At 48.2% G+C, this 22977-nt stretch overlaps 1 protein-coding gene and 2 long non-coding RNA genes across 4 annotated transcripts in view; 1 reads left to right on the forward strand and 2 right to left on the reverse strand.

Moving 5' to 3' along the window:
• The window catches only part of col5a1 (procollagen, type V, alpha 1), a 38546-nt gene that overhangs the window by 12380 nt on the left and 3189 nt on the right, over positions 1-22977 (forward strand). For both annotated transcript variants that reach the window (XM_037265119.1, XM_037265120.1), the window contains exons 5-64: positions 4284-4415; positions 4810-4917; positions 4980-5348; positions 5412-5500; positions 5621-6401; positions 6620-6676; positions 8322-8363; positions 8763-8825; positions 9317-9391; positions 10568-10660; positions 10753-10809; positions 10883-10936; positions 11043-11096; positions 11176-11229; positions 11312-11365; positions 11435-11488; positions 11563-11607; positions 12321-12374; positions 12491-12535; positions 12673-12726; positions 12807-12851; positions 13112-13165; positions 13794-13838; positions 13910-13963; positions 14088-14132; positions 14263-14316; positions 14806-14913; positions 14997-15050; positions 15115-15168; positions 15350-15394; positions 15518-15571; positions 15689-15733; positions 15808-15861; positions 16038-16091; positions 16180-16233; positions 16342-16449; positions 16549-16638; positions 16879-16932; positions 17068-17175; positions 17331-17438; positions 17555-17608; positions 17683-17736; positions 17812-17919; positions 17999-18052; positions 18135-18242; positions 19333-19386; positions 19472-19579; positions 19655-19708; positions 19801-19854; positions 19928-19981; positions 20063-20116; positions 20292-20399; positions 20476-20529; positions 20610-20663; positions 20842-20949; positions 21063-21116; positions 21194-21229; positions 21308-21361; positions 21484-21751; positions 21893-22005. In XM_037265119.1, coding sequence (XP_037121014.1) covers positions 4284-4415; positions 4810-4917; positions 4980-5348; positions 5412-5500; positions 5621-6401; positions 6620-6676; positions 8322-8363; positions 8763-8825; positions 9317-9391; positions 10568-10660; positions 10753-10809; positions 10883-10936; positions 11043-11096; positions 11176-11229; positions 11312-11365; positions 11435-11488; positions 11563-11607; positions 12321-12374; positions 12491-12535; positions 12673-12726; positions 12807-12851; positions 13112-13165; positions 13794-13838; positions 13910-13963; positions 14088-14132; positions 14263-14316; positions 14806-14913; positions 14997-15050; positions 15115-15168; positions 15350-15394; positions 15518-15571; positions 15689-15733; positions 15808-15861; positions 16038-16091; positions 16180-16233; positions 16342-16449; positions 16549-16638; positions 16879-16932; positions 17068-17175; positions 17331-17438; positions 17555-17608; positions 17683-17736; positions 17812-17919; positions 17999-18052; positions 18135-18242; positions 19333-19386; positions 19472-19579; positions 19655-19708; positions 19801-19854; positions 19928-19981; positions 20063-20116; positions 20292-20399; positions 20476-20529; positions 20610-20663; positions 20842-20949; positions 21063-21116; positions 21194-21229; positions 21308-21361; positions 21484-21751; positions 21893-22005 — 5226 coding nt within the window. The remainder of the gene's footprint in view (positions 1-4283; positions 4416-4809; positions 4918-4979; positions 5349-5411; positions 5501-5620; positions 6402-6619; positions 6677-8321; positions 8364-8762; positions 8826-9316; positions 9392-10567; positions 10661-10752; positions 10810-10882; positions 10937-11042; positions 11097-11175; positions 11230-11311; positions 11366-11434; positions 11489-11562; positions 11608-12320; positions 12375-12490; positions 12536-12672; positions 12727-12806; positions 12852-13111; positions 13166-13793; positions 13839-13909; positions 13964-14087; positions 14133-14262; positions 14317-14805; positions 14914-14996; positions 15051-15114; positions 15169-15349; positions 15395-15517; positions 15572-15688; positions 15734-15807; positions 15862-16037; positions 16092-16179; positions 16234-16341; positions 16450-16548; positions 16639-16878; positions 16933-17067; positions 17176-17330; positions 17439-17554; positions 17609-17682; positions 17737-17811; positions 17920-17998; positions 18053-18134; positions 18243-19332; positions 19387-19471; positions 19580-19654; positions 19709-19800; positions 19855-19927; positions 19982-20062; positions 20117-20291; positions 20400-20475; positions 20530-20609; positions 20664-20841; positions 20950-21062; positions 21117-21193; positions 21230-21307; positions 21362-21483; positions 21752-21892; positions 22006-22977) is intronic.
• Positions 547-11531, reverse strand: LOC119131111. The gene is made up of 3 exons (XR_005099590.1): positions 11168-11531; positions 9310-9389; positions 547-767 (listed from the first exon to the last, which is right to left on the reverse strand). It is a non-coding gene; the product is annotated as an uncharacterized LOC119131111 (long non-coding RNA).
• LOC119131114 lies at positions 11563-15556 on the reverse strand. Its single transcript, XR_005099594.1, has 3 exons — positions 15332-15556; positions 13894-14025; positions 11563-11980 (listed from the first exon to the last, which is right to left on the reverse strand). It is a non-coding gene; the product is annotated as an uncharacterized LOC119131114 (long non-coding RNA).

Consider the following 22977-nt stretch of genomic DNA (forward strand, 5'->3'; position numbering starts at 1 on the left):
ACAAATTCAGGTCACCATTGTAGGAAGAGTTGTGGACCACCTGTATTGGTTTTAATGGAACTTAATTGGGATTGGATTTGGAAGCTTCCGCGGACTTGAATGGACTTACAAGTACATCTGACTCGGATCAAGTTGTGGCAACTGCAAGTCTTTTAATTAGCCAGGAAGACCCAAAGTGGGCTGCAGTTGTTTTATTGAGAATGACGTCATACCCAAACCATTAAAAATCCGAGCCGGGCTATCGGCAGTCCGACTCCCGGCTGTTGCCGTGGGAAGGGGCCATGTTTTTTTTTCTCTCGCTCGAAAAACCTCCCCCGCTGCTCGTCTGCCAGTTCGCAGGCGGGACAGACAAGACTCTGCGGGGAAAAATGGAAAAAATCCACGGCATATTTTCCAAACCGTTCTCCCCTTGCTCCCTTCACCCCGCCGCCATTTAGTCTGATTAGTTGTTTTTTTTCTTGTCTGCGTCATTTGACAAGCGTGCAGTTTAATGCAATTTAATGCAAATTATTTAGCGGGCATCCACAGGAAACTTTTTTTTTTGGGGAAATATTTGCTCTGTCAGCATGTTCTGTGCATAAATTCTCTAGCAATTGCTGTGAATGTAGTACATGCCGACTCAGCGGTGGTCACGCAGTTGTGAAGCAGTGCTACTTACCCGAAAGTAGCGTTGGTTTGTGGTTTGGTTTCTCAAGTGGATGTCGTGGTCAGTGGGACAAACGTCCATATATAAGTACGGGTCTGGTGGCTTGTCTCGCTTCCGCCGCCTGTGTCGTTCAAAGACAGAGCCGTGATTAGTACATACAAAATTTCATCTTCTGGAGGTCAAAACGTGCGAGACAGTTGAACATATTGCAAAAAAATAGAAATAAATCTGATTGGTGTTTCTAGTAACAAAGCAAAAAACGGATGTGTGGTAACAAGAAAATTCTATTTTATTTACAATTATTTATATGATATTAAAAAAATGTGAACATTCTAATTCGACATTTACTGTTATTTATCTATTATTATTATTATTATTTTTTTTTAATATTATATTATTATTACATTTATTTTAAATAATACATTTTTCAAATGAGGGCCAGTTGTGCAGCAAGCCACAAATGGCCCACGGGCCAAACGTTGGACACCAATGGTTTAAGTTTAAGAACTATGGCAGACGAACATGGGGGTGCGCATACAAAGACGGTCGCGGCCAAGTCTGGAAAATATGATGAGCTTGCAGCTGAGGTCAGTCCTGGACTGGTGACCGTATGGCATGACATCATCCGCAGGTTTCTCTTGCTATCAGCGACAGTGCCGCATGCTTCAGGTTGGGTCTCCAGAGGATAACATATGGAACCCCCAATTTGGTACTTATAGAGGAATGCTTTTCATTTGGAGGGGCTGGGGAAAACAAAAATGTTGCACACACCCACAATTAACCCCAAAGTTAATATCCCGGATTGACATCATATTTAATGTTTCTACATACGGTATAGCTCAAATGTATATGAGCCATAGTCGCACTTGGCCGATATCTCGTACCATGCGGAGGAGATCTCATGCATTTTATGAGCACGTGTGATGTAACACATGACCCAGCTAAAACATGGCCAGGCCGTTGTCCTTCAACCCATCATCCACTTTTGGGTTTGGGAATATTTGTTCCAGCACGATAAATTGCCTAACTCAAATCAGATGTTTGCGCCCTTTTATTCACTCACTAAGTCCTCCTCCATCTCAGCACTTTTTCTGGGAAAAGCCAAACACGCAACCGCCGTCTGGTATAGGAGGCAAAATGATCTGCTTTCCTTCCATCTTTCCACACCCCCTCGCAAAAAAAAAGAACAGGAAATGGTAATATGGTCCAGAGAGAGGCCAGATTAAGATCTTTAGTGGTGGAGAGGAATGGGGGAACTGAGGGACTTAAGAGAGGTGGCAGAAGTACTCACAAGAACAAGTACAGATAGTTACGATGTTTCGATTGACATAGCAGCTCCAGAAAATGTTCAAAAACCGATTTACAGCCAATGAAGTGAGCTGCCATCTGCGCCACGCTCGGGTTCACCAACTGGCCCACCGCCAGGTGTAAATATTCTGTTTATGTAGTCTAAGCCAAGGTTTGGGACCTCCTAGGGAACCAGCTCCACGGGGCACGTCAAGCCCCGTTTGACCGGAGGATTAAACTTCATCAAGCTGCTAGGTGAGGCGGAACAATTGAAACCATTGCTGGCTTTACGAGATTGGTGTGGCAAAATGGTCCCGATCCTGCAAGGGGACACGGTCATTAAGATAACACTGAGCAGTTGAGGAACATTTAGCTAACACAAGCCATTGACTCACAAGCAATCAAAGACAAATAGCGAAAGGTAACAACAAGGTAGCAACAACACAGAGCGACATGGCTGAAAACAGAACTGCGACCCCCCTGGTAGGTTGAGGTAATGCGTATAGAATAGAATAGAATAGATCTTTATTTGTCATTGTCACATGTACAACGAAATTTAAATATAGTAGACTTTTTAAACTGAACAATGTGCTATATTATAATGAACGCCGCATTGACTTGCAACAGAGACTCTACACACTTCGCTTTTTAGCCACAGAGACTCAAGTTAGCATCAAACTGAGGCATTGTATCCTTGGTGGACTACACCATGAGAAACTTGCGGTGCTCGTTGTTGCAACACTTTGTTGCGCAGCGTTTTGTAAAAACAAAAGTCTCGGGAGTGCAATCCGGAGGGCTCGGGTCCAAAAGACTCAGCCTAAATAGCTTTGAGTTGGGTTCGGGCAGCGAGACAGATGTTTGGCCGAATTTGAAATGTCTCCCCTCTATCATTAGCATATCAATCACGGTATACATGACATATTTGAACAATGGCATTCCAGCGATTTAAGAAACATGTGTAATTATATTGCACATAGTACTTCAACCCAATTGGTGCATTAGCATAGCGCCAGCTCACATCGCGCATCTGCACAACAGATGCGAATGTTGAGTTCCAAGAAAGGAAATCAGAAGATTAGCCTCCACGTTGTGCTGCGTTGTCAAAGAATGGTCCCGAAATTAATTAGGATCGCAATCCACACACAACTCTAATAAGTGAGCAAAAATCACAAGCTATGTTTCTCTGGAAAATGTGAAATTTGACTCAATAGAAACATTTGCAGGCAGTTTTCCACAGCCACCGCAGGACAAAGGCCAAGGAACACGGTCACGTTGAAAACGTTACTCCCGACCAAGTGTGAGCTCATTCCCAACTACGAGATCCCTCCGTCCCCTCAGAGCGCAGCTGCGACCAAACGCAAGCGCCCAGCCGACTCTAAATCTTCGCATAACGGAGACACGGTCACTTGACCGTTTCTCCGCTACTTCATTCCTCCCGTCTCGGAGGAAGCGTAGGGATTTGTTTTCTCGCACCCAAAGTCAACGACAGCGATAAGCCAAGGACAGAGCAGGAAACATCGGCCCCCCCCCCCTCCCACCCTGCGGACTACGAAAGGATCGCCAGGTTTTAGCGCGCGACGTGTCGACTGTGCAAACTGACACTTCTTGGGATTATCCAACAGTTAGAACAAGAAAAGTAATGAAATGTTAATTCAGGCCAAGTCTTCTCAAAACAAATAAACTGAGCAAGCCAACGTAGCGTGATACCAGAAATACTGACGATGGAATTTCCATTCAGATAAACATTTAAGTTGTGCGCCGGTCCAGGTTCTGCAGTGGCACCGCCTGGGATGAGGGGGCCTAATCGAAAACACAAAAAGTGGGAGTCCATTCCCACAGTTGTACCTCGTTCCCCCCCCCATGTTTGATTCCGTACTGGAATGATGTGTGATGACATCACTGCATTCGGAGGTGCGATGAGAACATGTTTGGACAGAAGCGATACAGTGCAGACACACACACACAGACCCAGCTCGCCGTGTAGCCCGGGGATCCGGCGGAGCCCTTGCGTTGGTTTTTCTTCTCCTGCGCTCGCCTTCCCATCACTCTCACCCGACTTGTCAGCATTTTTTCTTCCTTAAAAAAGCTGGACAGCCCCCATCCATATGATCTTCTGGAAGTCAAACTTCTGCAGGTCTGCTCACGCTATGTGCAGTCCTCCCACCACCACCACCATCCAAGATGAAGTCTTTAAAAGCTGTATAAAAATGAAACAAATATTCTGAAGTCCAAGCCTGACTTAGTTTATGTGCAGATGTCCCGCTTTGTTGACCCCCCTTCCTCCCTTCGTTGTTTGTTGAAATGCATAACTTGGTCGTCTGGCTCACTTCCTGTTTCTGGCTTTTTGCAGGGAGACATCCAGCAGCTAATGATCGTAGCAGACCACCGCGCCGCCTATGACTACTGCGAGCACTACAGTCCCGACTGCGAGGTGGCCGTCCCCGACCAGCCGCAGAACCAGGACCCCAACACCGACGACTACGTGAGTTGTGGCGATTCTCCGTAAACAAAACAAAAGACACAACAGGGATTATTTGCTTTGAAATAGTTCCCTCATTGCTTTAAGGTGTCATAAAATGTCTGCAAAGCAAAACACGGGAGCTTCTCAACTCATTTCAACAAAACATCCCGACAGCTGTTTTTGAACGGTCTTCATTTACGCTGCCGGGGGTTCATTGGGCAATGACAATGATGAATGGGGCCTGTACAAAGCGGAATTCCTGCCTGAAAACGTAGGATGTGTTAAAAGAAGAACATAAACATGACCTGTGAGAAGTCATTCTTCATTTAACAAATTGGAACAGGGGCGTCCACAGGAGGTTTCTACAAGTCCAAAGCATTCCAGTGTTTTGATAAATGGTGCACCTATTCTCCAGAACACAGAAGAGGACAGCTACTATTACGAGTACCCCTACTACGAGGACGTGGACGGAAAGACCGTCGAGTCGACATCTGATGATGAGGAGACAACCAAGGATGTCAAGGTAGTTGATCGGGAAGCGGGTCGGTCGATGAAACACTATGACACATCTGCATCTGGTCACAGGTGACCGGTGCAGGCGGCCTGGCGTCCAAAGTGGAGGAAGTCGTGAGAGCCACCGGCACGGGTGGAAAAGCGGTCATCTCTCCATCTTCCGGCTCGTCCTCCAGCACGGGCTCGTCGTCCAGCAGCTCTTCTGCGAGCGCCACGGATGACGCCGGCGCGTACGACGGTTACGACAACTACGGGACTTATGAGAGCTACGACGACGAGGCGACGAAAGCACCTGGGGGCGCCGGCTCTCGGCGCGTCACCGTCACCGGTGAGCAAGTCAAGGTGGTTGGCGGAAAGGATGACCTGATCATAGGAAGTGCCGTGGGAGGCAAGGTTATCAGTGGCGGTGGCGGATCCTCAATCACCATCAATAAAACCACAGTAGGTGAACCGCTTAGACGTGGACACCAGAATTTCTCGGGCTTATAACTTTGGTTTTCCTAGCTCGGAACCTCCTTCGGAGACTACAGTGATTATGGCGATGGGGATTATGGTGTGGACAGCCACGTGACCACTGGTGGAGGCAGCAGCAGGTAAGGAACTCCAGTCACATGACACTCCCCCCAACATATTTAAGTCCCCTGTTTTAGGACTTGGACTTGAAATCTAAGACTTGCAGTTGTGACTTATTCTCATCTTTGTGAAAATCGCAGCCGTACAGATCACATTGGCGGTGGCGGTGGCAGCAGCAGCACCATCCATCTTGGTGGTGGCGGTAGCAGCAGCAGCGGCACCATCCATCTTGGCGGTGGCGGAAGTAGCAGCAGCAGCAGCACCATCAATCTTGGCGGTGGCAGCAGCACCGTCGACCTCGGCCTTGGCGGCGGCACCATCGACCTTGGCCTTGGCGGCGGCACCATCGACCTCGGCGGCGGCGGCAGCAGCAGTACCATTGACCTCGGTGGAGGTAGCAGCACCATTGACCTCGGTGGAGGTAGCAGCACCATTAGGCTGGGCGGCGGAAGCAGCAGCGGTGGGACCACCTCACTGGGCGGCGGAGGCAGCAGCAGCAGCAGTAGCATCGACCTCGGTCTCGGTGGAGGTAGCAGCAGTGGCACCATCAGCATGGGCGGCGGTGGCGGAGGAAGCAGCAGTAGCGCCGTCATCCGAGGAGGAGGCGGAAGTAGCTCCACCGTCAACCTCGGCGGCGGTTCCGTTTCGGTCGGAGGTGGTTCCGTGTCAGCGGGAGGCTCTTCCACAGTCGGCGGTGGGTCGGCCAGTGCCGGAACCGGAGCCGGTGGTTCCATCGCCACCGGAACGGGCCTGGGCATTGAAGGCGAAGGGGACTACACTGACTTGGATACCTTCAAAGAGGAGCACATCAACAACTACGATGATTTGGATCTCAATATTTACGATAACTACGATGAGTTGGATTACCAGGACAAAGGCTCCAAAGTGCTTCCCGCCGAGACCAACGAGTATTACGGACAGGTGAGGGAAGGCAGAATGCAATGGCGAAGGCTGAGGTAAACGTCATGAGATAATGCTAATAGCAGACAATGCTAGTAGAGAACAAAGCTAGCTTGAGACATCAATACACATGAAGAGGATGATGAGGTTGAAGCCCAGCGGGAAAGAAAATCAAGACAGGACGCGGGAAAGAAGACCAGCAAGATGACATGCGGCTAACGGCCATGTTTTCGTTGCAGGTCGATGGCGTCCGTGGCGAGAAGGGACAGAAGGGAGAACCCGCTATCATCGAGCCAGTGAGTATTACCATGCATAGGTGGGCCACTCCAGTCACATGACTTGACTGGAGTCAACGCCAACTTTGTTTGGCCAGTCGATGGACTTGGTTATCATGAGAACCGACTTGACTGAGCTTCATGAACGCATTTGATCCGAGATCGTGACTCCGGTAGACTCGAGTCGACTTGTCGCGACACAAATGAAAAGGCTTGAGACCGAACTCGGTTGTCGAAGACTCAGGAGTTGTTGTGGTCAGTTACCAAGCCTGCTTGGATTTTTGCGTCTGCCATCTGTGTGCACTCATCCAGACACAAACCGCTGGCGGACGTACCGCCGAGGAGAGGCCGCGGTCATCGGGACGACAATGTAAACATTTGGAGAAGAGCCATGCGGGGCTCGTCAGGCATTTGTAAACACGGAGCGGGCAGTGCCTAAACAATTCCCTCGAAGCTTCTTTGCTCACAACCTGAGCCGCTTCACTCCCAAAACAAATGTCAACGAGTGTACACTGCGGCGTGACGGAGCTTTTTCCTATTTACACTGACGTCGTGCTTAGCTTCTTCGCCTCGCAGACAATAGACAGATGTCCTCGGTTTTGCCGTCGCGAAAACGTGCGACTTTTCATCGCCGACTACTCCGAGCAATTCAATGAGGTAAATGTTGAGAGGGGCGAGGCCCAGTGGGCCATGGAAAACCGCTGAGGTCACAGAATTACGTCCCAATGGGCCATGGAAAACCGCTGAGGTCACAGAATTACGTCCCAATGGGATACGCTTGATTTATAGTAGCCACGGAGGCTTTTGCGTTTTTTTTTTGGCGCCCAGAACACCACCTTTCCCCCCAAACGATTTTCTCTAACATCTCAATAGAAATGACGCACCCCTTCCACACTGTGCCAGTCTTTTTCCGAAACTCAGGCACTCCCAACAACATTGCTGATACAGTTGGTGCACCCCCCCGCCAGACTATATCAGCAAAACAATATCCCCTGAAAAATTGGGAGCACCTCTCTCAGTCTTGTCTTTTTCCTCAAATGTTTAATCCATTTGGAGTTGACGCACCCCTCGCGCACCGGGGTCATCGACAACAGTCTTCTTCCCCAAACATCTCAGATCAGTTGATGCACCCCTTTGTCAAATCATGCTCATCTACAAGAGTCTCCTTGCAAACCTCTGCACCCCTTTTAACACCCCATTAAGAGGTGGCGCACCATCTGTAGCACTCGGGAGATTCCCAGAGCGATGCATTGTGCCCCGAATTTTATAAGCTGTGCAGCCCTTTTGGTATAATTGACGGAAGTTGACACACCTCCAGCCCTGCACACATCAAAACAAAGTCTTTTAGTTTTGCGCACCCTCTCCTGAGGGCATTTCCAATGGGAATCCTGCGCTACAACACCGCAATGCTAGCTTGAACGCAGCCAAGATGTTCCCACCGCAAACACGTCTTTACACACAACCCGACGTGCTTGTCTTTGCGTGCACGCACACGTCGTTACTCTGGAGGTGCGCGGCGCGGTGCGCCGTGCATTGCGCCGCACTGCAGGGCTTTTTCCCCGCGCCAATTAATCACCAGCTGAAGTGACGGAATGACAGGCGTGTTAAGGCTTGACCTTGTCGTTTACATTCATTTTTCACAATTCACGTGCTTTGTGCCTTGCAGGGAATGCTGATGGAGGGTCCGCCTGGGCCTGAGGGTCCAGCGGTAAGTCAAGTCGCCTCAACATTGTCCTCCGCATGTCTTGTTCCTCCTGATTGTTGGCGCTGGTTGCCTTTCTCCCGGCGGACCGGCCTGTTTATGTTAGCGCTCGGCACACAAAACATGCCTTAATTTCCCCCGTTCAAAAAGGGAGCGGTCGCTTTCCCAGATGAGATATGGACTTGCCCAGATGTCCATTATTTAGTCCACCCTCCTTAAAGAGGCGGTCCCGATTCAAGTCATAGACATATAAAGAGCGCCGCCTGATGGAAGCCCCATTTCCCCCCCTCCCCTCACCCACATATAATACAATCAAAACATGTGTGACTACTTTTCAACTGAAAAGAAAAAAAAAAACACTCCATGTGAGAAGTTCAATGCCATCTTTCTGTGCTTATGAACTAGGGTCTTCCCGGACCGCCAGGTGCCACTGGCTCACCGGGCATTGCTGGAGACACCGGCGAAAGGGTGAGTTACACTGCAAAAAACGCTTGTGAGCTCATCAAAAATGTAAAGGAAGAAATGCTATGCAGCTAGCTACTCAGCTCGCTAGCGAGACAGCAAAAAGCGGCCTTTCAAAACAAACAGAAGCAATGACATGAGGAGTACTTGACTTACTCGAAGCAAATTATCTGCCAATAAAAGGGGGGAATTAGATTTATTTGGCAATCGTGGGAGAAAATGCTATCTGCAAAAGCCGCTCTTAAAAAAACATGAAAACAAAGCAAGGACATGTGGATTACATTACTTGATTTTGTCCAAATGACCTGCCAATAAGAGTGGAAAATTTAACTTGGCGAGGTTCCTTACGACAAGCAATGAACAAGCATAATTTGCCTAGATTTGATTCTTTTTTCCAAATTTATTTACCCCCAGTGTTTTGCAGTGTTGTATTCAAGTTTTCTTAAGCTTGCGTGTGTGTGCGTTGACACTCTTTGTTTTGTTTCCTTACCCATCAGGGTCTTCCAGGTCGTCCCGGTCTTCCTGGTGCTGATGGTCTACCTGGACCCGCTGGCACAGTCCTGATGCTGCCTGTAAGTAAACCCCAAGACAATTATTATCATGCTAATTTGACCTTTGCCCGGCTGTTCCTATTAAATTGGTGAACGTGAAAAATCCATTTCGATTCCTCAAATCAGGTGAAAAATGACCCAGAAGCTTCCATTTTGCGTTCTCGCTTCTCACCGTTTCTGATGAGTTTCCCAGATTTGAATTTACGTTTTTTTTCATCTGGACAGGAAGTCTGTCATTCTGCTGGAAAAATGATTCCCTTGAAAAAACAAAAAAAACATCTGAACACATTGAGTTCATTTGCATTTGTGATTTGGAGAATTAAACACATCGCATATGTGAAGGCCAAGCGAGTGCAGAGATTTTATGTCCAAGCAGCTAATGAGAGCCACGTCAAAGAGGGAGTGAGTCAGCGTTACGTCCACAAGTCTGGATAGCACCCCTTCATATACAATAGACACCAAAAACTCATTATGAGGCAATCTGTAAACAATTTTGCTGATATTGTGTCATTTTGGATGACGCTTTCCCGACCAACACTCGGGGGGTTTCTGCGAAATTCATTTGCATTAATAGAGTGATGGAATATTTGTGTGAAAATGATCTAATGAAAAGCTTGGACACTTTAAAATGTGAATCATTGCAATGGCATCTAGGCAGTAAAATTATAAATGTAATTATCATTAGGCAGTTTGAACCCCCCCCCCCCCCCACAAAAAAAACAGAAAGACCTTGAAATCCAATTCTGGGGATTCTTCCCCTCTTCATATTTACTTCTAATTTAATTTAGATTTAATTTGACATGACGAAATATGCACCGCAGGATCATGACTCAAGTCGTGATAGGTAAGTGGAAAGCTCGTGGAATATTCCATTGTGGTGCAACGTTGCCTTGTGGCCACTAGGTGGCAAGTGTAGCATTTGTGGAAACAGCCTGAGTTGCTGCTGCTACTGCTGCTGCCGCTGTGGAGGAAAACCTCCTTGCATCCATCCATTTTCTTAGCTGGAGCAGCTCACTTTTTGTCGACACAAGCAGTGGACGTCATGGACTGGTCGCCGGTCACCCTTGACTGGTTGCTGACCAATCTCAGCCCGCATAGAGACAAACATCTAAACTTTTACAAATTCTTCTAGTCATTTTCAATGATTTTTAGTGGCAGACATGTATGGTCAACATGTGTCTTCTCGCCACGTCTCAGTTCCGATTCAGCGCCGGAGGGGACTCGGGTCAGAAGGGACCGGCCATGTCTGCTCAGGAGGCCCAGATGCAGGCAATCATGCAGCAGGCTCGGGTGAGCCCCCTCGCACGCACACACCTCTATGTCTACATCTTCATATGCACGTTTCGATCTTGGACTGACGGTTTTGCCCCTCCCGTGTCCAGCTGGCGATGCGTGGATCCACCGGTCCCATGGGTTTGACCGGCAGGACCGGCCCACTGGTGCGTACCGAGAAGGAAGTCACGCGCCCGAGGTCACACGACCCCGTGTCACCTATCACGGTTGTCTTTTCAGGGTCCTCCTGGTATTACGGGAGTGAAGGGAGAGTCCGGAGAGGCCGGTCCTCAGGTGAATAGTTGACACCCAATAATGTGAAATCCCCCACCCCCCATTGGAAATGATGGCAAATGAAATATAATGTAACATTTCTACTGATTTGGGAATTTTCTTCTAGGGTCCACGTGGACCTTTGGGATCATCTGGACCTCACGGAAAGCCCGGCAGAAGGGTACGTGTGATGCAAAGAAAAGCCCAAACATACTTTACAAAGCATTCCATCATCATCATCCAAATTCTGACCTTGACAGGGACGTGCCGGAGCTGACGGTGCCAGAGGGATGCCAGGTCAATCTGGACCCAAGGTACGTGGACCCCCGTTTGGACATGGGTTGAAATGCAACAATCCCAAAACCTCAAAGTGCTGTAACCTCTTTTTGTTTTCAGGGAGATCGCGGCTTCGACGGTCTGGCTGGACTTCCTGGCGAAAAAGGACACAGAGTGAGTGACTGATTGCTTCCCCCACCATGAAAATGTTTGTTTTCCTGACACTATTGTGATTGGTTCCAGGGTGAAGCAGGACCCCATGGGCCACCTGGTGCACCCGGAGAGGATGGAGAGAGGGTAAGAACTGCTCTCACTTTAAAAAAAAAAAAATGTTTTGTCGTATGTGACCTTGATCATTTTCTGGCCTCCAGGGAGATGACGGAGAGATCGGACCAAGGGGACTTCCTGGGGAACCAGTGAGTCTTCATAATAATTTTATATTTCTTTTTTATTTGCAATCTGAGTGGGATTTGCAAATTTCAAACTGTACAACTTTAGCGGTCTCATTTTAAGACATTCATGCACAACTTTTGAGGGATTTTTACACTGCTCTTTGTTAACCTGCACAATTTTGGGAGGATTTACTGTCGTCTCAGTTTAAGCCCTTCAACTTTTTTTGGTTGCAGTCGCCTCATTACAACCCGCAGTAATGGGTGAGTTACGATAGTCTTACCTTCAGCCTTGCAATCTTTTGAGATTTACGGTACTTTCATTTCAATCTTCATAGTAGGCCGTCTGATATTCAAGTCATGATGGATTTTGTCCACCAGGGTGTGCTCGACTGGCCTGCTGTCATGCAAAGGCAGGGCAAGCGTAAAACAGAAACTGATCTTGAGGGTGTCGTCAACTGTTAAATTCATTTTAGTGGAAGCTACCAACTGTGCAATTTGAACTCGACTGGGACAGAGCAGAAAAGAAATTACTCATAGATCATTCTTTAATGATCTTGTATACAGAGGTTGATTTGTTTTTGGACCCACTAGAGGACATTTGGGAGCAAAGTGGTGTAACTGAATGAAATTAAGTTGAATGAAATTAAATCCAATTTTTGTGTGTGTGTGTGTGGATTAAAATGAATAATTCACAGTCTGCTAGCAATTCTGATCTCATTCTCTTTGCCTTATGCCAGGGACCCCGTGGTTTGCTCGGACCTAAAGGACCTCAGGGCTCACCCGGACCTCCCGTGAGTCTCCTCATCCTCGCCATCATGCGCTTTTTTTCACAGCTGAAGTTACTCGCTAATAATGACGGACGATTATGGTTGATGCGGCAATATCGTGTTTGTGTGGCCTCCCGCAGGGTGTCACCGGAGTGGACGGCCATCCTGGACCCAAAGGCAACATCGTAAGTGGCACAAAGCTGATTTTCAGGGGGGAGGGGGGATAAAGGCAAAAGTCTCATTTCAACTTTTGAGGGATTTGTGGCACGAGTAAAAGTCATGCTTGGAAATGATGGCTTATGTTTTCTCAACCAATCCAAAGGGACCTCAAGGAGAACCAGGACCTCCAGGACAGCAAGGCAACCCTGGTGCTCAGGTGAGCTGAGGCTCGGAAAAAATCTTGCCGACTTTCTGAAAAAATCCACGATTTTTATATTTTTCTCACTCTCCTTGCAGGGACTTGCCGGGCCTCAAGGTGCAATCGGACCTCCTGGAGAGAAGGTGAAACCTCCGTTTTTGCAAAACTTAACTATGTTTGAAGCATTAATCTGCCGCCTCTGCAATCCATTAATGGGATGCTAATGCGAATGCTAACGCTAAATCATGAGCACACCGTGCCTCTGAGGCAAAAGTGAAACACGGCCCCCCATCTACTTTTTAATGAGTCAACTATTAAATAATGCAGTTGGTTTCTTCCAACGCATGCAGATTTACGTCTCGTAGCATGACATATATTATTAATTTTTTTTTTGTACTTGCAGGGTCCCACCGGTAAGCCCGGCTTGCCAGGAATGCCAGGAGCTGACGGACCACCTGTGAGTCCCCATTTTACCACGTTCTCCCAAAGACATTTTTAGGAGCACATGACTTTATTTTAAATGGACATATTTGCATCATTTATTGGAATTATTTCAACGCCCCCAGCAACCCATTGTCAATTTTGTAGCTATAAAAAAAGCCATTCACATGACTCAATATTGTGCCCGCAACGCCCTCCCTCCCTCTTTCCCTTATCCTTCCTTAGCCTGGAGAGCACAAATAGCTCTTTGCACTTCCTTTATTTCTTTTTCTACACTTCCATTTGTTTGCCGGCGCCCGCCTGCACCTCATCTCGGATCCATTTCCTTTCCAAAGTGGCAACGCTGGAAAGCCATCAGCGTTGCAATTCCTTCCAATCTCGGCACACTCTCTGGGCTCAAATAAGGAACATGTGCGTGCGTGTATACATTCTCAATTGATACACGCGGCTATCAAGTCCAGTTTGCGCGATAAGAGCAAACTTCAAAATGAACTTTTTCATTTATTTTGTCCTCTAGTAAGATTGATGATGTCCTTTAATTATAATTTAACGTCTTTACGATGATCTCTGGCCATCACGATAAGTCTTTATGATTGTCATTATGTGTTGATGAGACGATATTTTTTGACTGTCACGATTCTTAGGGTCACCCTGGAAAAGAAGGACCTCATGGAGAGAAGGGACACATGGTAACTTCTTCACACCCACGTGTGTGTGTGTGCGTGTTTCAAGTATTAATCTTACCGTTGGTTGTCTTCAGGGACCAGCCGGCCCTCAAGGACCCATCGGTTATCCCGGTCCTCGAGGCGTGAAGGTGAGTTGCCGATCCACCCACTATTAGCGACGTTTGTAATCAGAAAATGAGTACGGGTAATCCTGGAAATGCAATAAAAGGGAACTTTATGAGAAGAAAAATACATATTTTTGTTGTGTCTCAGGGAGCAGATGGTATCCGTGGCCTGAAAGGAACTAAAGGAGAGAAGGTAAGCAAGCGCTTTAAGGGAGAATCATTCTCAACTTGTGAATGATTATTCATGCTGCGTTGTTTGTCATCCCCGGCCGGGTGTCATTGGAAGAATTTCCATTTAAATTGAGCTCCGCTCTCGTTGCCAGGGAGAAGACGGCTTCCCGGGCTTCAAGGGAGATATGGGCATCAAGGGTGACAGGGTAAGTCTTGCTTGTTTGTTGTCTTGTTCCAAAGCTAAAAGTAGCGCTTAGGTGGGTACCCCTGCTTGTAGCTTGTCACGTTGAGTCAAAATGTCCAAGTCGCAGCTTTTTAACCTTCAGTGCTGGCCTTTGACGGCAGTTCATAATAGCGAGTCGTAGACTTTTAGCGTCATTTGTAGTCCGAGTCGTAACCGAGAGTCGTAGGCTTCAAACTCGACTCGTAACCTCGAGTCAATCTTTCGCACGGAAGTGTCAGCTTGCACTTCAAACGCCAAAACATCTACTCAAATTGACGACAAAGAAATCAATGGCGCTTTGAAGCCTGCAAAGTCCCCTGGAGGGTTTCCTTCATTTCCTCAAAGACAACACGGAGATCAATCTGAAAGATCAGAGGATAATCCAACTTAAAAGATGCAGGGGAAAAAAAAAGTGTGTTGCTTTCAAATGCTGACATTTGTTTTACGCTCGCCCTCGCCCTTTTCTACTCAGGGCGAACTTGGAGCAGCGGGACCCAGAGGAGAAGACGGTCCAGAGGGACCCAAAGGTCGCTCAGGTCTCCCCGGAGATTCCGGTCCTCTCGGCCCATCTGGCGAGAAGGTAAGAAATGCTTGCGGTCGTGTAGCTAGCACGGGATGCTAACGTAGCCTACACAACGCTAATGTGGGCGTATCGTCTCACAGGGCAAACTTGGAGTGCCCGGCTTGCCTGGATATCCAGGAAGACAAGGACCAAAGGTAACAATTGCTCATTTAATTGGAGGGATAAGACTTGTAAACTAATTCTTGTTTTTCTTCATAGGGATCTCAAGGTTTCCAAGGCTTCCCTGGAGCTAACGGAGAGAAAGGAACTCGGGTATGTGCAACTCTTGTGGCGTAGGATAATATTAAAACAAAGCGTGGTAATAATATGAAAATGTAAAGTAACCAAGGGGCATAGCAAATTATAACGCAGTTAGCATAGCATACATTTCTCAGGAAATCATTTTGAAAGAGAATACAAAAAGCAGTTTACTCACTTGCTTTCTTTTCCACAGGGAACGGCGGGAAAGTCGGGCCCTCGTGGCCAGCGAGGACCGACGGTGAGTGTCTTAGTCAGCAGAGTCGTGACGCTAACAGATGGCACCATCTTGGCACCTCGGACGGCTAAAATGAATCCTGGCGGGGTGTCGCCGTTATGTGTAACTGTTTGTTGTTTTCCGCAGGGCCCTCGAGGTGAGAGAGGCCCAAGAGGACCTACGGGAAAAGCTGGACCAAAAGCACGTAAAACTTTTACTTTCAAATGTCAAATCTATGCTTGAATGGACATCTTTTATGATATTCATTATCATCATTTTTATTATACTCTAATGGAAATTTCAACTTCTCGTCGGCAGGGCACCTCAGGGACCGACGGACCTCCAGGACCTCTCGGCGAGCGGGTAGGTGACTTCCTGAGATCTTAAATGAATATTTCCAAATATTTCCTTCATAAGTGGTTTTGTTTGTGTGTTAGGGTCTGCCAGGACCTCAGGGACCAACTGGATTCCCAGGACCAAAGGGCCCACCTGTAAGTAATCAGCCCTTTCAGTTTGACCTACTTTGTGTTCCGACTGTATTCTGAGATGGATTTTTTTTTTTTTTTAAATGTCTTTAAAATTCTTGCACCATCTTGACAAAAGTGAAAACAGGTTTAGCCGTCCACTTACTATAGTGTAATGTGTGGTGCTGTAATGTGTTCCTCAGGGGCCTGCTGGGAAAGACGGACTTCCTGGACACCCTGGACAGAGAGGAGAGACTGTGAGTGGTCGCCAGAAGGGAATTGTCACTTTATCAGACTAGTCACATGAAAACTCTTCTTCTATTTGTCTTTTCCTGCAACCCGCAGGGATTCCAAGGAAAGACTGGCCCTCCTGGTCCTCCAGGTGTGGTCGGACCTCAGGTGAGGGCGTGCCCTTGGACAATGGAACCTTTGAGCTCAAAATTAATCCCATAAATTGGAATTTTAAAATAAGTTTTCCTAATGAAGCAATTGCTTGTGATTTTGTAGGGACCAACAGGCGAGACTGGACCAATGGGAGATCGTGGCCACCCGGGACCCCCAGGTCCACCTGGTGAGCAGGGTCTTCCCGGAGCTGCTGGGAAGGAAGGCGCTAAGGTAAGAGCCCAATGGAACCAGAATTCGGTTTTAACATTTGCTCTGTTATTCACTGACAACATAACTACCCCCACGCCACCCCTCCCACCATCTCCGCAGGGCGACCCCGGACCTTCTGGCCCCGCCGGTAAAGATGGCCCACCTGGCCCGCGAGGCTTCACCGGCGAACGAGGCCTCCCCGGCCCTGTGGTCAGTATCATTTTCTTCCTGCGTTGTCATTACGTAACGCTCGTGGGCTATCAAAAGCCCGGCGAGACCTTGCGTAGGCTTGATAAGAACCACGACGTGATCCCGCCTTGTTTGTTCAGAATTCCGCGCACAAAGCACTGCTTGTTATGTAATCTGCTCACACTGTGATATCGAGCAAGAAATAATCCTTTTTCAAAGACGACCTGTGCTGTGTGGTAAAACTTCTGCTTGTGTTTGCAGGGGGCTCATGGTCTGAAAGGCAATGAGGGTCCAAACGGCCCACCTGGCCCAGCTGTAAGTACCTCTGGATCTGGCATCCATCCTGGCTGTCAATACTTTGCTTAATGTGATTAACAAAATCCTGATGTTAGTTTTATTGCACCACAACAATTTGTTTTTTTGGATGAATGTCGACACTTTGTGCTACAGGGTTCTCCTGGCGAACGTGGTCCCGCTGGACCCGCCGGACCAACAGGACTGCCCGGACGCCCCGGCCCCCAAGGGCCCCCAGGCCCCGCAGGAGAGAAAGGCGGACCGGTAAGAAAGTCTTGAGAACCCAAAAATGAAACATTTGTTCAGGTGAAAAATTACCAGGTTGACGTCCCTCCAATTCCAATTTGGTTGAAAATAATTCAAGTTTTATAGGCAGTATGAAAGTGCCAGATCGAGTCTTGATGTCTGAAATTTAACAGGGAGAGAAAGGACCTCAAGGCCCAGCCGGAAGAGATGGTATCCAAGGACCAGTTGGTCTACCAGGACCCGGGGGACCCCCTGGACCACCCGGAGAGGATGGGGACAAGGTGGGATATTTCAAAATAGCCTCTAAAGGCTTCTGTCCTTGCGTTCATTCCATCTACATTTTTGCATGAAAAAATTCTGGGTCAACTTTGTAACGAGTGACGGCTTTGTTTCTCAGGGAGAACTTGGAGAGCCCGGTCAGAAAGGAGGCAAAGGTGACAAAGGCGAACATGTGAGTTCATATGATCTTTACATAAATTTTCATCATCAGTTATCATTCATTAACACGTCCCTCAAATCCAACAGGGTCCACCAGGCCCTACCGGACCCCAAGGACCAGTTGGAGCTCCTGGTCCTGCTGTGAGTATCTTGATTTTCGTGCATCAGTCTGTGCTAAATTGGCAACTGACCTGTTTATCTGCTTCGGGCGTGAAGGGAGCAGATGGTGAGCCTGGTCCCAGAGGTCAGCAGGGTTTGTTTGGCCAGAAGGGAGACGAAGGATCCAGAGGCTTCCCCGGACCCCCAGGTCCAGTCGGACTACAGGTGAGAGAAAAAATAGATCTGTTAGGGGATTTCCATGCACCACTGTGATTTATTGACACTCAACTCTTGTTTTCCACAGGGCTTGCCCGGTCCACCTGGCGAAAAAGGAGAAACAGGCGATGTTGGTCAGATGGTAAGTGACTTAAAATATGTCATGTGGTGGGAGTGAGAACAACAAATTGTGGGATTTGTGCTAATTACAATTTTTCATTTAGGGTCCACCTGGCCCGCCTGGACCAAGAGGCCCCTCCGGAGCCCCTGGTGCCGATGGCCCTCAGGGACCTCCCGGCGGCATTGGCAACCCCGGTGCTGTTGGCGAGAAAGTAAGCTTTTCTTCTTCTGTTGTTGTCCGCTTACTTTGCCTCCCACACTTTTCTTCCTTCGGCGAGTTTGCACATTCTTTGCACATTTCTAAAAGTTGTTTCCTCTCCTGGGAATCTGACAAGTTTGTGCCTTGTCGCGACTGGCCGTACTGCAATTCCACTCCATTTGCGGAGATGGATTGTGGCAAATGACAATCTCACTTCTCCATCCTTCTTCCTTTCCCCCAGACGGGGGTGAGAATTGCAAACAAGCGAGCGCCATGTCGCGGGAGTTGACTTGATTTAAGAGGAGACTTTGTTGTTTGCAAACAGTTTGCATGGCCGCTCTGTCAGTACGGCAAACAACTCGCATCTGTCGGGTGACGAATGCCGTCATTAATCCCCTAAGTCAGTTGACGCTCCGTGAAAATAGTGTCACGCAGTGATGCTTCTGTGATTGGCCAAAGAAAAGTTTGAAACGACGATAATGAAGAAATAATGTTCACCACCCTTCCTGTGATAAAAAAACTAATGTCTTGACGAGTGCTGGCATTTACCTGAAAGACTAAAAGGACCTTGTTACTAACTTACGAGTTACCATCTCCCATGATGGCAATTTTACCAAGCCGGGCTTCAAGCCCTCATTCCGTGTCGGAAGAGTTTACAGTAGCGTTAGCATAAAAAGTCAAGGGCGTATGGAAAAGGGTTTGTCAAGGAAAAATTGACTTTGTATCATTAACCACAGAGAGGGAAGCTTGAGAAATGCCTCTCACAGGCCTCTGATAGCTCAATCTTCTCCCATGCGAAATGACAACACCCCGCTCTCACATCGCTCTTCGGGCTAATGACACTTCCACCCAAATGGCACTTTTACGAGGCGGAACATCAGCATAATAACGTGCTGAGTCGCTGTCAGTCATGCTGGCACTTGGACTGTTGTCAGCAGATAAGAAGCAGTTAGGCCCAGAGGGGATGTAAAGCCACAAGATGGGGTCTTCATTCATAAAAATGACAATAGGCTTCATTCTGCGCTGAACTAGCACAAGAGTTGCTATTATTGAATCTCTCCGGAAAATGGGACTGTCAACAAATCTGAAATATCTCTCGACAGGGAGATGCTGGGGAGACCGGAGAGCCGGGTCTTCAGGGAGATGGTGGTCCACCGGTGAGTAACTTTGTCACTGACATTCACGCCGGGAACAACAAATTAAAACTGCTCTGAATATTCATTTGTGCTTGTATGAATCCAGGGACCCAGAGGAGAGCGTGGAGAAAAGGGAGAGGGCGGTCCGGCGGGTACTGCTGGACCACCTGGACCCAAGGGTCCCCCTGGAGACGATGGTCCCAAAGGCAGCCCTGTAAGTTCCCATCTTGATCCATCTTATCACAGTTTGCATAGAAATGTGCTTTAAGGTGACTGTGTTAACTTTCAGGGTCCAAGCGGCTTCCCTGGTGATCCAGGTCCCCCTGGAGAGCCTGGTCCAGCTGTACGTATGACATCCAAACTCTAACTGAGCGAACTCTGTTAATTATTGCGGGCTACTTAACTAAACGGCTTGTTTCTGGTTGTGTTGTGCAGGGCTTAGATGGTCCACCTGGTGACAAGGGAGATGATGGAGAGGCTGGTCAGGCTGTGAGTGCCATGATTGTTTAGAAATCCCACTTACATTCTTTTGGACGGTTCATTTTATAACTTTTTGAATTAGGGTTCCCCGGGACCTACTGGAGAGTCTGGGTCCTCTGGACCACCAGGAAAGAGAGTGAGTACGCTTTTCCCATACCATTGTTCTACGTCCTATCATATTCCGAGACAATAATCTGTGCCATGTTTTACCAAACAGGGACCGCCTGGAGTGACGGGACCTGAGGGAAGGCAAGGGGAGAAGGGAGCCAAGGTAAAAGATAAAAGCATGTGTTCAAAATGTAGATTTGCATTTAAAAAAAGTACCACCTTCAATTTAGTCAAGGCGACTTCACACTCAATAAATCTGACTGTTGATGGTCAAGGTTGAGCAGCCTGAGCCGAAGCTAAATTAATTTCTGTGGGTGATTTTGTGTGCGTACTAAAAGGGAGAGGCCGGATTAGAAGGACCTCAAGGAAAGACTGGTCCTGTTGGGCCTCAAGGATCTCCAGGAAAACCCGGTTCTGAAGGCCTGAGGGGAATCCCTGGCCCTGTTGTAAGTTTTAATTTTGCGTAAAACTAAATTCTGCATTCTCGTGAGCCCAACATCACTGCTTGTGTTTTATGACCAGGGGGAACAAGGTCTACCCGGTTCTCCTGGTCCAGACGGACCTCCCGGGCCAATGGTGAGTTTAACTTTGACACGTGGGTTGGTGGGTTTGTGAACCGGATACTACTCAGACTGTTCCCTCCTTCACAATCACAGGGTCCTCCGGGCTTACCTGGTTTGAAAGGAGACTCTGGTATCAAAGGAGAAAAGGTGAGGCCACAAACCATAACAACAAAGACTAATGGACTCATTTCCTATCCAATTGATCAGCTGTGTTGTTTGCCCGTAGCCATCAAACCATTAGAGCACTGGCTGGCAGTTAGATGTATGATGGCGCTAATGTCTGTGCTGGCGTGTTATTGACTAGCTGTGCGCTCTCTCTCCTCAGGGTCACCCAGGTCTCATCGGTCTTATTGGACCTCCTGGCGAGCAGGGAGAAAAGGGCGACAGAGGTCTTCCCGGTCCAGCGGGAACTTCTGGCCCCAAAGGAGACAATGTGAGTGAACAAAAGGTCGTCGTGGAGATGTCATCCTTCCAGTGTGTCCTTGCTCCCCTTAGCTCGTTACTCAAACAACTTCAGCAATTATATTGTCATCTGTCTTTGTTTAGGGTATCGCTGGTCCTTCTGGTCCTCTTGGTCCCCTTGGTCCACCTGGATTACCCGTAAGACTCCGCCGTCCATATGTCACTTTGTCTCGTTGAATGAAATTAGGGTAACATTATCGACTTTGTGTCGTCAGGGTCCTCCCGGTCCCAAAGGTGCTAAAGGGTCATCTGTAAGTTATCGGACGAATAAGAGCAGACTACTTTCAAATGCGGTATGATTGAGGGTTCCTGTGATTGGTCTTTTTTAGGGTCAAACTGGACCAAAGGGAGAAACTGGTACACCGGGAACTCCAGGCCCTCCGGTAAGGCAAGAATTCTTCACCAGCTAGATGCTAATGATTCTGATGACTGGATAAAATAAGGTTTTAGCCACAGTTCAAACATTTGAGTACCACTGGACGAATCCTTCCTGTCTTTGTAACAGGGCCCCCCAGGCGATGTCATCCACCCACTGCCCCTCCAGGCCTCCACTAAGGGCCGCTCGCGCAGAAACATCGACGCTAGCCAGATGATGGACGACGAGGCAGCGGACGCTAACTACAAGGACTATGATGACGGCATGGAGGAGATCTTCGGCTCGCTCAACTCACTCAAGTTGGAGATCGAGCAGATGAAGCACCCGCTGGGCACGCAGGCCAATCCCGCCCGCACCTGCAAAGACTTGCAGCTGTGCCACCCTGACTTCCCTGACGGTTGGTATTTGCTTCTCCGAAACAACCGGCCAAGTTCCTCATGTCGCTAACTCGGCCACGCCCCTCAAAGGCACACAAGCTACTCTTGACTCTGCTCGTGCCAATGTACAAGTAAATCTCATACGCCTTCTGACTGCACAGGCGAGTACTGGATCGATCCCAACCAGGGCTGCTCTCGGGACTCCTTCAAGGTTTACTGTAACTTCACAGCCGGTGGCGAGAGCTGCATCTTCCCTGACAAGAAGTCTGAAGGGGTGAGTAGGGCCGTTACTAATTTTAGCCTGGGCTTCAACGGAGCGGGTAACGAGAGTCCCGTGCGAGCAACTGTACGACTACATAATCAGAGCAGTGATTTTGACAGTAAATGGTGTAATTTCCGCTCTGGTACCCATGTTACCAGCCTCCATTAGAGTACAGGGAGCATCTGTGAAGGAGGGGCCGTGGGCGCCTTTACCATTCTAGCAGTCTCCCCTCACTTGTACATTCTCTTGCCTTTCTTCATTTCGCAATCGAACGACACTGAGCCCGAGACAATTTAACTCGTTTTTGCTTCAGTACGTAAAGACGAAAGCGGCGGTGCGATCCGTCTGTCGGGTGGAGGCGCTGCGTGGCGGCCATTTTAATGAGGCCGCTCGCCAAGCACCCCACTCCCCCAAACACCCACAAGCAACGCCAACCCAGCAGAGGAGCGGCGCCGGTTTGCTTAAGGCGGGAATAATGAAGAGGAAAAGACATCCAGCGCTGTCAAGACTTTGCGTTATTAGTCGAGCACTTTCTGTACAGCTGGGGGTTCTGGTATTTGTACGGCACACAATTCGCATGGGTGACTGCCTGATGCACCTCTTTGTCTTTTCAGTTTTTCCCCATTTGAGTTTTGTCCAACGTTCCTTTTAAGGCCGTTCCTTTGATCCACGTCTCTCGTTCAGATCCGATCTGATACATCCTCGCCATCTGTTTCTTGGTCTTCTTACTTCCATTTCTCCTTTGAGATGCAGTCTTAAGTTCTCCTCATTACATGTCCAAACCATCTCTGTCCGGTACTTTCTTTGAAACTTGGGGTACCTTCACCAACATCTGATGTATTCATTTCTTATTCTATCTTTTCTGGTCACTCTTGACACGAATCTCAATGTCTTCATTTCCATCACTTTCTTGGCTGGTTATCTTTGCCACTTCTTTACCTTTTAGTCCTACGGGTATCGGCAGATACCTTTCACAAGTTTCCT

The sequence above is a fragment of the Syngnathus acus genome, chromosome 12 (assembly GCF_901709675.1).
Source record: "Syngnathus acus chromosome 12, fSynAcu1.2, whole genome shotgun sequence".
Taxonomy (NCBI): Eukaryota; Metazoa; Chordata; class Actinopteri; order Syngnathiformes; family Syngnathidae; genus Syngnathus; species Syngnathus acus.